The sequence below is a fragment of the Aythya marila genome (assembly GCF_965140915.1).
Source record: "Aythya marila genome assembly, chromosome: 2".
NCBI lineage: Eukaryota > Metazoa > Chordata > Aves > Anseriformes > Anatidae > Aythya > Aythya marila.
Window position 1 is genome coordinate 47,745,007 of NC_139043.1, and position 14,942 is coordinate 47,759,948.

Sequence of the window (14,942 nt, forward strand, 5' to 3'; positions counted from 1 at the left end):
CAAATGGTTTAGACATGTAGCAATGAGTATTTTTAAGAGGCATGGTTAAAAAAAAAAAAAAAGTTAAAATGAATGTTCAAGTTGAGATATACAAATTAATAGCACTGTAATGTGTCTGGAAAGAAGAACTTGCCCATCTCCTGCATGATGAAATAAACACAAGTTTTTGCCTATGGTGTGAGAAATTACATTTTTTATCATGTTAGAAATGCATCAGATGTTCATGTATTAGACTGCTTTTACTTGCAACTTATGTCAAACAGTTTTTGTTTAAAAACTGATTTCAATTGAACTGCAGAATAATTGATTTAAATTTAAAAAATAGTAAATAAGCTACAGTATATTGCATATTTATTTTGTGGGAACATACTTTTTTAAAAAGACTATTTTTTAAATATCTATTTTTGATAATTTTTCAATAAAATTAATTTGCTCATCTTTTTTCTTATCTCATTCTTTTTACTCTCAGTCATTCTTCAAAGACAGAGAGGGAAACACGTGTTCATTCAGGTCCCAATTGTTGTTTCCCATTATTTGAATAAATGAGGTATTTTTACAGAAAAATCTTAAAAAGTAAAAAAATGTTCTCGCAGGAGCAAACAAAGCTTTCTAAGGTCTGGTTCCAGTGAAATAGTTGGTAATTTTTGGGGTTTAGTATTTGACTCTTTAAAGCTATGCAGTAGATGCACAGTGATTTAAGTAATATAATAGCTTGGTAATCACAGGCCTCAGTTAATGTTTGCAATCATATTTTAAACTTTTAATTGGTTCTGTTTTTCAGAGTAAAAGTTTTAAATGTTAAAATTTCATTTTATCATGTTACTAGAACAATTATATACACTCTTTCTGTGTGAGGAGATGACAGTGCTGAGTGAGGTTGGGGAAGAAAGTAACCTAGAAGAATGGGAGAAGAATGTAACCTAGCTGTCCCTGGGAAGGTGCTGCCTGTATCCTCTTGAATCAGTAACAGATAAGGTAGCTTTTTTTCTGCAAATCATGAATTTATGGTGAGTCAGGGCATATGCAGTCTCCCTTCAGATACTTTGATGGCTAGTAATCAGTATGTTTTACTCCTTGTGGAGGGAAGTCTAGCACCAGTAATCCTGAAGTTCTTCATGTCTCCTTTCATGTGCATTTATTATGTGCCCTAATTTCTCTTTGTGCTGCTCTGTGATCAGTATGCATTACACATATTGCATCAGGATCCTATGTTCCTTCCCATGGGTAGGGGAAAAATCCCAAACCCAGAATTCAGTTCTGACATTTAGTTTTACTTGCATTGTAGATTAAAAAAAAAAAAAGGGGGGGCCTTGTTCAACCTGGATGGATTCCATGGAGACATAGGAACTAGAGAAATGAAGACAGATCCTCATAATTTCAGGGAAACACTATTTAATTTTAATAGCTGCTTAAAGCTATCTTTTTTACTATTACTTAGTGCAGCTGAAAAGCCTGATGAGAACTTTGGAGATTAAACATTTTAAATATTCAAAATATCTCTGCTTCTTCAATGAAGGTTTATGAGATTTAGGATTTTTTTCCCCACATCAAAACCAGGACCAATATAGCTGTTTCTAAACTAGAGAGACTGCTTTGTTTTTATACACGCTAGCCTTTGTGGGTTTCCTGCCCTCTGTGGGTTACTTACTTATTTACACCCGCCCACACCCCACCCCACATAAAACTTGACAAAAAAAAGGATTTTCTCCTTATCTCCGATTTGTATAGCCTTTGGAGAAAACAAAACAGTACAAAACAAACTGTTGCTGGTTTAAAAAATTCTCTACTTCATTTCCCCTTTTTTTTTCTTGTCCATTTATACAAACCACCAAAACTGGGAATGACTCCTCGCCTATGTTGAAGTTTTACATTGCTGTACTTTCTCTAATCTTTGTACTCTGGCATGTAAAAAAATCAAAGCAGTTATTTCAGAAAACTTAATTTGCTCTAAATTCCTTACTTTGTCTTCAGAGACACTATTTACTCTCTTATGCCTTACTTCACTCCCTGTTGGGAGTAGGATGTAGCAGAACATGTAACTGTGCACCGAGGGAAAATAGCGAACTTAATATCAAAATGACTTAAGATAATCTTTATCTACAGGTTCCTCGTTAAATTTCTGTGTGCAGTGGCTGTTCTTTGACAGCCACTGCGCACAGAAATTTAACGAGGAACTTGTGGGTAAGACTGTTGTTCAGCAGTCAATTATTTATGGTTCATCAGCTGTCATTGCTGCATCCCCTGCACTCCTGAGTAAGGGATGTGTAAAGGATGTGGCAAAGGAAGGCAAAGTCCTGCATCACTTGGTCAGGAGAACAAAGGCTGAAACCTGTGGGGACAGAGTCATCTAACTGGTAGACACTGACAGCGTGCTGTCTTCTGTTTGCTTTGGATTTTTTGTTGTCATTTTAAAAACTAATTATATTTATAATGGGGCATAACAGCCGAAGGCTTTTGCCTCCAGCAGTGGCTGGGTGCCAAACCCTTTGGCAGCAATGCCTGCCTAAGATAGTCCTGATCCTCCTCCTCTCCTCCCGATACTCCCCCTCCTGCTCATCCCAACCTCCTCGCCCCCACTTTCTTGCTCTCGCAGTGGTACTGAGAAAACTGTTCCTGGGATTATGTTTCGAACCAAATAAAGAACAGATCTGGCTGATGATGCAGGCTTTTTTTTTTTTTTTTTTTTTTAATTTAAAAAAAGCCCACATTCTTCATCTTCAATAAGAACTAGCTGCTTCAGGAAACTAAACAGTTGTCCTGTTGCAGCTTGAGGGGGGTGAGAGGGGCTTAAACTTCTGCTTGCAAATGTGAACAGTTTGTGAGTGCATGACCTGCATTGCAACCAAACTCCTTAAATCCATTACTGCTACCTTTCTTTCCAGATCTTGAAGACACCTTGACTAATGCAACATTAAACTGTAGACGCGAGGTGTTCAGAAACCCTGTGGTATTCAAAAATGCATCTTGCTTAACCATCACTGCTCATGTCAAAGCAGGGATTTATCTGCGGTCAGACTAAACAGCTGGGAAGTTGAAGGGGAAATTCTGTTTCAGGGTGGCTCTGTTTCACTTGGCTCCTCCAGTTACAAGTGCTGTAATCAGTAAAGCAGCCTGCAAGCACTCAAGTGAAACTCTGTATGGATCTCCCTCCCTATAAATTCCTCCTGCTAATGTAATGAAGTCACTTGTATGGAAATTTCTCCTGTTTGGTCACCACATACAGTAGTTTAGATCTCTGCAGACATGTGGTAAATAGAGTAAGTTTTGGTTTAAATGTTGTAAGAGAACACTGCAGGCTATGTAGGATATGGAAAACCTTCCACTGCCAGAAGGCCCTTTTTTCCTTTCCTTAAAAAATCATATGGAGAATGAAATTATTTCTAACTTCATCTACCTAAAAAATATTTTTTTTTCAAAATGATTTTCCACAGTTAGTTCTACAAGTGCCAGTATGCTTACCTGATGTTTATGCTAGCAAGTCAGAAATTATATTTGAGATTTTTCTGTTAGTGCTGGCCAGAAATTTGTGAATTGATTGTTGGGGAAAAAGGTTGTCACTGGCGGATGATCACATGTTCACAAACACACGCATAAATGATTTCAACGAATTTGTTTCATCATCATGATTTGTTCATCTGTAAAGGGTAGGATTTATGCTGAGCGAAGATGCTTTCTGACCTGAATAGGTCTAGTGACTGGGTGGTCCCTTAGGATTTAGAAAAACCTGTGCTGAAGGTTCTTATTTCAAACCATAGAAGGAAAAAATTTGAATCTTTTTCCCAAATCCCATCTGTATGTTTGCTTCTCTTCCTCCTCACAAGGTTTTCAAAGTTTTGTTCTGCTATACAGCAAAAATCCAGAAATACCAATTTATTTTTTCAAAACAGAAATCTTGTTCACCACCCTCCCCTTTTGTTCTTATTTGCAATTGATATTTAGAAGGATACACTATGAAACAGAGCAGATTGTGCGGTCACTTTGAGGTACTAGCATCTTTGTAATGAGTTCTGATTATTAAAGAAAATGTCTAAGGTTGTCATATGGCAGTCAGAGAATGGACAGAAGGAGAGAAGCACGTGAAAGAAAAAAAAGATCCAAAAGCTTCCTACAGCTTCCTACGTGCATCTGAGGATTCTGAGGTGTTAAACTACTGATACTGAAAATGGGTCGTTCTGAGGTTAATTTAGGCAATTGCCAGGAGATGTTTAGCAGGCCACACGGCATACTTGAGCAGAGGAGGCAGCTGCACAACGCATGACTCTGTTTGGGTACTAAATTAGTAGGGCCAGTTTGGGGGTTAGAATTTGTCTTGCCTGGTGGTGGGTTACCTAGGCAACAAGGACTAAACTTTCAAAAAAAGATCCTAAATGAAGAGAGGAGTTTATATTTTTAGGAAGGCAGTTTAGCTTTGTGTTGTATACACGTTTGCAAATGCATGCCCGACTTTGGGTTCAGAAAACAAAAAAAAAAATCACACAAATGCTTTCTTTCTGTGGTGTCTTCACAACAGAGGAAATGGGGCCTCAGGTACCTCAGCTCAGGGTTAATTAAGAGAGATCATTTCTCTTTATGCAAGTCAGTTGGTATTTAGTGTTTTCCCCAGCGACCTGCAGTTCAAAAGGGGGGTGTGTTGTTGTCTGACAGTCACTTCAAGAGTTTCTGGGGGTAACTTGCTGTATTGTGTGTGCAGCCTGGCATTGTAGTCTCTGGTGCTGTGGTAACTGAGACAGCCTGCATCTAGACTAATGAACAACTTGTTTTTGTAGTATTTAATATTTTTATTAATCTCTGTAAGTCTAATTGTAGTCTTGGAATGGAGTATGACGTGTACACATTGTTTCTAGCAGTGTAGTAGGCTTGCTATCTTTTGAGAATTAGACTCACTATAGTAGGCTTAATATCTTTTGAGAATTAGACTGTGCTAATTAGACGCTAAATTAGCCTCGGTACTATTGAAAATAAATTAAACTGTTTCCAATAGAGTTTGTAACTCCAGCTACAAGAACCTGGAGCCAAGGCAGCCTGCTCTGCAGTACTTAACCAATTGCCTCTTAGAGAGAAGTCTTTTGTCTGGAGACCTTTGTGAACTGCCTGATAGGGCTGTGGGTGGTCACTTAAAGAAGCCGTGCTGAGGGTAGTGTAAAATGCTGTTGAAATGATTGTAAAAATAGTAACTTGGTGCTATACGTTCTTGCTGTGACATCCGCCTCATCCCTGGTTAAAAAAGAAGCTGATTTCTATAGTTAGCGTAGTATCTAGCCGAAAGAAGAATTTAGCTCTAATCTGCTGCCTCCATGGTTAGTGTCGTTTGGAGTGAAGGCCAGACTTCAGGGCTGTCCTTGTGGGCAAAGGGCTGGGGGATTTATTTGCTTAGTTTGACTTCCTGTGATCCTGTGGTACTTTGGGATTTTCGATGCTCTTGGCAGGAGGTGAGCAGGATCTGGGATGTTTGCCTCCCGTAGTCATCAAAATTCCTTCTTCTGGGTTGCTCCCTGGGCTTGCCATTCCTCTTCTTCCCTGGCCGCTTCTTGAGATGCTCCTCCTGAAGTCCACGCTTGCTGTCTCATGTGGTTTATAAAGCTGTTCGTGCTGCTTTCACTCCGGCTTTCAAATGCATAGTTTGTTTTCCACAGTGCTAATTCCTTTGGGTCACAGCTACCACATTTCAGTAGCTTTCCTAGCTCCATTATCTGCCTAATTATTAAGCTGTTCTCCTTCATCAGTCATCTTGTAGGTCAGATAATAGCTGCTTTTTCCAGCCGTTGAGATGATCTCATAGAGGCAGTGAGTAAGAAGAATGGTCAGTGCATTGGAGTAGAAAAAGGGAGCCTTTTTCTGCTCTGAACAGGCCAAAGTAGCAGGATCACAGTAGATTATTTCTGTGTTAATGTTACTGAGAAGGCCAGTCTTCACAGAGGAAATGCAGTCCTATTTTCCCTATTCATTTTGATATATCTAGGATAAATTTAAGTGCCTTGCCCTAGTAGCAATATCGGTATGTATCTGTGGCGGTGGGCCTCTCTTTTTTCTTCTAACCTGAGTGACCTGCTGTAGGAGTGCAGACTTGGTGTTTTCTCTCAGCAGGAATTGGGAGGAAAAGATTGGATGCATGTGTTTCACGAGGTAACTTGGTAGGTTGTTGCAAGAATACCCTCTGCACGATTGCCTTGAAAACATCTGCCATCGGTATTAAAACAAAAAGTCTTTCTTCTCCTCTGCTTACTTCATAATTTTGCTTTCTCTTCAATTTAGCAGTAGTGCCATGAGGAATATAGATGCATGTATGTGTACATATGAAAACACACATGAAAATTTCAACAGAGGCTGGTTGTCGGGCATCACAAGTGATGTAGACAATTTTTTATCTTTTTGCAAAAACAGCATAAAATGCTGAAGGTGAGTTAAAGGTAGTTTCAGGGACTTGTCTTTTTTTTTTTTTAATTTAATTTTGTGGGTTTATACAACTGCATTTTTCTCTAGAATGTTTTTTATTCTTTTTAGTGTGAGCCTCCCATAAATTGAAGCTTGTGTACAAAGCAAATTACACTGTTAGCACAGCAAAGGCTGTTTGTCAGCTGCCCAGGGAGAGTGTTTTGGTTTGGGTTTTCATTCTTAGCTGTCTTGTGTATTGTTAGCAGCAGGGGGTGAAATTTTCAGACTAAGTCTAACTTTTAAATTGCTGATCCTTAAGGTTCACAAAATAGTCAATAGGGCTGTTACTGCTAATTATCTCTGGTAAAGACCACTGTGCTAAGTGATATTCAAGGGTTTCCCTTAAGCCAAAGGCCATAAAATCAGGAAAAGAGCAAAATAATGGGAAAGGTGAGGTGTTACGAAATAGAGTGTGGTTCTGCGACTTTTTAATATATACCAGTTCATTTGCATGTTTGTTATTTTTTTTAAGTAACTAATGTGTTAACCTTACAATTATTAATTTCCTTTGGTGAGGTGGTTGAGTGGACCTTAGAGAAACTGTAGGAGGACACTGAGGAACTGTATGGAGTATGAGCGTAACACTGAGGTGGGGACAGTGCTGGAAAAAAAAAGAGGTACATATCACCCCACTCCTGTATAGTTCTGTTGACAAGGAGGAAGAAGAGTGGGTGACAACCTGATAGTGGGGAAGAAATGAACTTGATGTGACAAAGCAGAGAGCTAGTATAAGAGACTATAAAAGCTGGTGACAACACATAAAATGAGGCAAAGAAAAATAAGCCAAGTATGTGCCTTCAAAGGATCCCCAAAATGGATTTCATTAAATGACAGAACTTTTTTTGTATAGGTTGGGTTGATACTTTCAGAAGGCTTAAGGCTTTCTGGATTATTTTGCTTCCATCCTAGAAGTTCTAGAGAAGAAGCAGAGACAGCATTTGGGTACTACCGAGTGTGAAGGCCAGATAGTAGGAATCTGTAGGACAGGAACATTGTAAGATAGACACAAGGAGATGCTTGTGTACTGTGGTAGCAGGGCTGTCAGATACTGAAACGTAAACAGAGATGCAGAAATTCCTAGGTCACAAGCCTGAAGGAATGGCGATACAGAGGGTGTTGATAGTAGCATCTTCATCTGTGCATGATGAAGGATTCCTTATTATATATTTTTTTTTTCTGAAGAAGAGGAGTTTGGATCAGAGCCAGAAGTTCTTGGTGCTAAACTCTCATTTCTTCTCTTGTACCCTGCGTGAAACATAGCAAGTGCCTCTTTAGTCCCAGAAAGTGTAAAAGAAATTCTGGCTTCACACAGTATGTTGCAGGTTTCTATCACTTTCTCAAAAAAAAAAACAAAGAAAAAAATCCTAAATGCACCAGTATTCACTGTATGTGTCTTATGCTGCTTCCTTTCTTCTTCTTACTGAAAGAAAAGAAGTGTCTAGCTGGATACATTGCTAATGAGCATGAAAGAATTGGTTATGGATCACCTAGGAAGAGTCATGCAAAGCCCTCCAGGTATTTCCTGGGTGCCCAGTGGGGTGCTCATGAATTTCCGAACTGGGGATTGGAGAAATGCACCTGCTGACTGGGGAGCTGTCGAGGATGAACAAGATGGGAAGTACATCTAAATGTCCTATCAGGGAGCATAGCAATAGGATGAGGTAATGATTTTAAACTAATAAAAGATTGATTTAGCTTAATCATTAAGAAGAAATACTTTACTGTGAGAATGGTGAGGCACCAGTTTTAGGATGTCAAAGCCTTTGCTTCCCAAAAGAAACTAACATAGCTGATGTTGTAAAATGCTTCTTGGCTAAAAATAATTTAACCATTTGGACCTCTGTGTCACACTCTCTTGAAAGCCAACACTGTAGACTTTTTATGTCAGTTGGCATTTACACCACACCAGAATCTTGAATTTTCTGCTCTCAGTTTGTCTTGACTAATGCCAACCACGGCTATTCGCAATAGTGTATCTGCCTGCTTAACATTTTTCATGTCTAGCCTGCAACATGCCTCTCAAAGGAGTCTTTTAATCTCATCTTTCTTCACCCTCAATCTATGTTGGCTTTTCTGCATCTGCCCTCCCCCCTAGCATCAATAGGATTTTCAAACATAAAGAGGAGGAGGGGGAGCTAGTGAGAAGAGTGAACAGTGCAAACAGTGCCTTCCTATTTCAGGGAATAGAAAGGTATGCATCTGGGCTTAACTTGGACAGATTTTGAGATGACTGATGGAAATAAACTGTGGTGCAGTGGAATTTCCTGTTTCATCCTTTTAAAGAAAAAGGGTGATGTTTGCAGGGGAGCAGAAGTGCCAATATTTTCTTTATCGTTCACAATTTTCTTCAGATGTAAATATTTTCAATAATAATTTGTAACCTTGGTTATAAACAAGAAATGTACTCATAAATTTTGGAAACTAGAATTTATGCATAACTTAGTATAGCAAAATGGACACTGCATAGCATCATGATAGTTTTGAGCAAAAGATGAAACAGAAGAATCTCAGTCTCTTTCCTTGTTTATTAATTAATTGCTTCAGCTGAAGTCCTGTTTCACGCAATGGTTTTCTCATCTGTGTGTGTATTATAACAGAAATAATAGTTAAGGTTTTCAGATAAAGGATGATGGCTAAATTACTGCCATTACCAGATTTCCTCTCTGCCTAATACTGGGTTCAGAGATGTATTTACGTGAATGGAAATGAACTTCAGGGTAAAAATACTGAAAAGGCACACGAACAGCTGACAAAGTAGGAGGTATTCATGTGTTCAGGTGCTTGCACAAGGCCATGGATCTTGTAGCTGGCCTCATGGTAGGTCTATGAACATTGACTTCTTTTATTTTAGAGATGTGCTCTGTTCATTTCGGTTATGACAATGAATTTGGGGAAATAAAAATGTAGTGTAAAGTGATGATTATCTTCAAAAGGGTCTTTGAGCATTTGGAGAATGCAGGAGGAAAACCACAAGGTATGCAGAGCAACTGTGGCAGCTGTGTGAGGGTTCAGTAAGTGAGGGGCCACGAGTCCTGATGCCATGCAAGCGAGTTCCAAACTAAGCTGCTGAGTCCATCCTTTGAGGTGTAACAACTATGTGCCCAGCTTGAGAGCCAAAAGGGCCTCTTCTAGGGCTGGAGGAGCGTGGCTGGTGTGCTCTTGTCTATGGCTGCCACTTGTTACTAATCTTCTGGTAGTGGTCTGTGTCAGTTGTCTGATCAACACTGTATAAGGTTGAATGACCCGTGCTGGAAAGTAAATGCAGGTTTTCCACCCAATGTGTTTGAATGTAAGAGGTCTGAATTATAATAAAATAATTGCCTCTTTAAGGGATGAAGGCCATTGCTTGAGGTGTCTGTAAAAAAACAAACAAACAAACTAACTAAAGTCTCTGAGAACATCTCAGAACCGGCGTTTAAAGAAGTAATCTGGTCAAAGTAGCTATTATGTCTTAATCCAAAGCCGTCAGTAGCTCTCCTCTTCTAGAATGGACGCTGCTTTTTTAAACGATCCATAATCTTGCCACATTTTTATCTCTGCACACTTTTTTTCTACTGTTCATTATTCTGTCCTCACTGTCAGCCCAAATGCCTCTGTCCCAGAGGGTCTCTATTTTAACATTTGCATAGTGTCAGGTCTCTTTTGGTGGGTTAGGCCATTTGCTTGGGATTGCTCAAGAAGCTGAGTGCATAGTGGAAAAATCAGTGAATTTACTCTGTTCTCCCTCTTGCTAATTGGTGTTAGACTAAGGATAGCATAGCATGGAGTAGTTCAGTTGGAAGGGTCATTGATTCAGTGGTCATTGATTCCTGCTGCCTGACCACTTCAGGGATAGCCAAAAGTGAAGCCATATTGATGAGGACATTGTCCAAACATCTTTTGAACACTGGCAGGCATGGGGCATCACCCACCATGCTGGGAAACCTGTTCCAGAGTTTAATCTCTCTCATGATAAAGAAATTTAATGTCCAGTCTGAACCTGCCCTGGCATAGCTGTGTGCCATTTCCACGTGTCCTTTCATCGATTACCGGGGGGAAGAGACGGGCACCTCCCTCTCCACTTCCCCTCCTCAGGAAGCTGTAAAGAGCAACGTGTTTGCCTCTCAGCCTCCTTTTCTCCAAGCTAGAGAGACCAAGTGTCCTCAGCCTCTCCTCCCAGGACATGCTGTCCAGCCCTCTTACCAGCTTCGTTGCCATCCTCTGGATGCTTTCAAGTACCTTAACGTTCACTTTATATTGTGGAGCTCAGAGCTGTACACAGTATTCAAGGCGAGGCCATGCCATCACTAAATACAGTGAGGCAATCATCTCTTTTGACCAGCTGGCTATGCTGTGCTTAATGCGGTAAAGTAAAATGAATAATGTATTTCCTGCCTTGGTGGTTATGGCTGTCTTGTGATGTCCTTTTTCTGCTGCTTTCTGTTCTGTTCTTCCTTCACCCCCACAAACAAAAGCCTTCACAGAGCTCCAGAAGTGTGTGTGTGATGCTCGCATGCTGGGGTGGCTGTGCCAGCACCAGGGCTAATTTTATTTAGTCTTATGTCCCTGGTAGTGAACTCTGAGGTTGAGGAGGCACTGCCATAAAATACTGAAGGTCAACATTACATTGACAGTGGCTCTGTCAGTGTAATGTAATGATTATTTAATGTAGTGTAGTTCTTGTAGGTGATGGCTGACGTACAAAAATGCATTATGCAGCAGGTTGCGTATGGCTTCTGGCTGTTTTTGCCTCCTTCTTTGTATGGCAAAGAAAGGATTTAACTGGGTGCAGTACTTGTCTTGAGGCACGGTTTTGCCAAGTATTAAAAAAGGGAGAGTAGTTAATAAAGAGCGTCCACCAGACTAATAGCTTTTTTAACTTAAAGTGCTCTTAGAAAGGAAGACACGATCAGCAGCTGCAAATGAACAGTTATTTCAGGATTTTTATTATTGGAGATTCAGCTGTTGTTTTCCTATGCTGTCAATGACTATGGGTTTGTATATTTTATTATTCATCAATAAAATAAATGTGTATCTTCCAGTGGTATGTTGTTAATGTAAGCAAACATCACACTTGGTTTCTTCTTTGTCTTATTCCTTCTTGAGAGAGAGTATTTTGTGGCATAGTGTTCTCATAGGTGTAAAAATAAATGTAAACCTTACACTCATTTGTACTGGCAAAGTACAAATGTGAAAAAGTACACTTTGCCCTTGGAGAGCAAAGTGATGTCTGTGGGAGGTCTTGTTCCAGGTTGGATTCTCTTCACAGTTGTGCATCTTCCTCAGTAAACCTGTATTGCCTGTGCATCACAGCTTGCCCTTGGCTGCAGGCAGCAGTACCACACCAGGGTACAGAGCTGCGGACTTCAAGTGACCTTCTTTCAGCCTGCATTCAGGCAGTTTGAAGCTAAAGATAATGGTACTAAATGAAAGCACACTGGCATTGATGTGCTTGGGACCCATGCTTGGTATTGTGAAATTTTTTGTGGAGCACTTCCTGTGCCAACTCTGCTACATTCATCTCCAGAGTTTATGTTTCATACCTGAAGGTCAAAGATTTGTCTTAACAAAAATGACTTTTTTTAAAAAAAGTAATATTTAAATTAAAAATAAAGGTTTTGCAGGTCTTTGTTTTATTGTTCCCGTATTGAACATCCCCACCAAAAAAATATTTTGCAAATCAAGTTTTTCATTTTTTTTCTGTTTATATATATGTATTGAATTTTTATTTATTTATCTATTTATTTTAAAATAAATAATTTTCCTCTTATTTCTGCTTCTCCCCTTCCCCAAAGGCTGACAGTTGTACTGGTTCTCAATTCCACCCTGATAAACTTCGAGTTAGGTTGGAAAAACCTGTTTTAATTCCTCCATTCCTGTTCCGTTGCAGATTTTGACTTGAACTATTTTTGGCATTGGAGCAAGTTTACAGACTACGTGCAGTGTGTCCTGACCTTCACTGGTGTCACCGGTTACATCACTTACCTCTGGCTTGACTCATCTCTGTTCGTGGAGACACTGGGCTTCCTTGCAGTGTTCACTGAGGCTATGTTAGGTGTTCCCCAGCTCTACCGTAACTACCAGAATAGGTCTACAGAAGGAATGAGGTACGGTGTTTGTCTTAAATAAAACAATAAAGTGTGTGCATGTGTGTGTAGGTAAACTTTTGTATAGTGTGGGTATAATACTTTCTGTGTGGGGCGACGTCATCTTTTTAAATTTTGCTTGAAAATACAGCAGTTGTTCGAGTAGGTCCTCTGTCAGCACACGCTGGTGCTGACCTCACTTATCCCTCTGAGGTTGGACCCATTGTTCAAGTCCAGCTGGGCAGTTCAAAGGTGGAATGTGTTTTATTAAAATAAATGTGTAAAACCACTGCTTTTGCCATTAGCAACATATTGTAGTTCAACTCAAGCTGTGCCACACTTCTGATTAGGAATGGACTAAAGAGAAAGTATTTTGAGTCTGCAGCTTGTCACTGTCAAGTGTAACTCACATATTTGCTCGTCACTTTTTTCTCACAAATTTATTCATCACTTTTATGTAATAGTGTATTTAAAAATACTGATATTTTAAAAAGCTCAAACATGAGAAGTTTACAGTCACATAAACAAGTGTGGGACAGAAAATTTTAATCTTGTGCCGACTGTTGGGGCATTAAACTAGATTTTTGTTTCATATGGTTTATTGGATATGTCAGTGTTAACACTAAGGTTTCCAAATTGCAAAGGCAACTTGTAAAATCTTTAAGAGAGGAAAAATTCACTGTGGTGCATCACTGCACAGGTCTGTAGAAACAATTCAGCTGCAAATTCAATTCACTAAGTGCTTTGGTCATTTGTGATTGACTTCTGTTTCCTTGTTTTGAAACACTTTCTCTTTCATTGATTTTAAGCTTGCTAGCCTAATTTTTACTTTGGTCACAACAAATAACCACTCCCCACCTCTCTCAGTTCAAAGTAATTATGTTTTTTGTGTGTTGATATTGTTTCCCTTGCTTGTTTGGCTTGGAAACACTTATGTTAGCTACTTAAGTTCTTTTCCAGCTTGAAATGTTTTTGAGGGAATGTTTAGAAATCTGCTTTGATGCTCAAGGCATTTTTTGGTTGGGAGTACATTTGGCACAGAGTCAGGATTTTCTCCCAAAATATTTGATTGTTTTGCATGCACACGATGCCTTGGTATTGTCTGTACCCATGATACCCAGACAACAATTTACCTGCTAGACCTTGTTCATACGCTGGTTTGATTTTTCCCTGTATGTTTTTTACCTATGAGTTGTAATAACATAATGCCATATTATAATAGCTGCTGCCAGGTAGAGTTTAGCTTTTCCTTAGTTCCTCTCTGGAGATCTGAGCTTAGTTTTCTAGTCTCCTGTATATGCTATTTCGTAAAAGAAGGAAAAAAATCTTTGTGTTTTCATGTAAAGCATTAAGCAAAGAATTGCAGAATTCTCATCTAAAACTGCTTCAGAAAAGAATGCTGTGTTTAGTCAAGAGAAAACAGCGTAAAAGTTCTCATTCCCTTGCCATCAAACAGAACTGGGTCCAAAGGTCCATCCTCCTTATCAGCTGTGCCAATGGGTTTGCTGTGGGTTCTACTCCCAAAGCAGTACTTTGTATGACATTGGGTACTGATGAGACTGTATACCACTTAGTGTACATGTACTTATGTTTGTGCCAATGTGGATGTTCATATCTTTCTTTTCTCAGGTTGTACTGTAGTTTTATATATCTTGCCGGAACCACATATACTTTCTAGCTGTATGCAATACTGAGTTGACTTAATGATAAGCATTACCAGGCTGTTCCTACTGTTAGAATGACTTCTGCTACTATTTTAACAGCTGTCGAAGAAGCTGTTGGAAATTTTTTTTTCTAAACTTGCTTTCCTGTGCCTACTTCTCTGACTAAAAGCATGTCAGAGAAGATACACCGGTCCTGGAAGGACAGAACTGAGCATGCAGCAGTCCAGCCAGGCTACTCACAGGACTGAATTTATGAACTTGCTGATGCCCATGGGGATTTATTTACCACTCCATGCAGAAATAGTGTGCATGTGGATGTTTACACTGTCAAAAGGAATTGAGCTGGTGAGCCTTTGCCCTGTCAGTTGGACCATAATGGCTGGCTGCCAGATATTCTCGCAGCAGTCCTCAGTGGCAAAGTAAAATAGATGAGCTTCAAGCACCTTTGTGGCTTTAAACTCAATGGGGAGGGCAATGAGAATTAAGCTGCTCTGTTTAGCCTATTTATTGTATTTAGTGACCTTCTGGACAATTATGTCTTGGTTAGAGATGATAACTTTTTAAACCACAGCAATTTTGTCACCCGCATTGCATAAGTGGAGTCCACGTCCCTAATGTGCATCACAAAATTTACTGGGGTCAGAGAAGGGATTCCTTGAACGCCCTCATGGCTTGGCTGAGGAAAACAGCAACATGCATCTGTCACTGAATTAGGGTAGAATAGGGCACAGCAGCTGATATGTTAAATATATTTCTATTTTAGCAAAAAAATACTTTCCTA

General features: G+C 39.5%; 1 protein-coding gene across 3 annotated transcripts in view; it reads left to right on the plus strand.

The window, feature by feature from the left end:
* Positions 1-14,942, plus strand: part of SLC66A2 (solute carrier family 66 member 2) — a 50,167-nt gene that overhangs the window by 20,320 nt on the left and 14,905 nt on the right. For all 3 annotated transcript variants that reach the window (XM_082753269.1, XM_082753270.1, XM_082753271.1), the window contains one exon: positions 12,302-12,518. In XM_082753269.1, the coding sequence (XP_082609395.1) occupies positions 12,302-12,518 (217 nt within the window). The remainder of the gene's footprint in view (positions 1-12,301; positions 12,519-14,942) is intronic.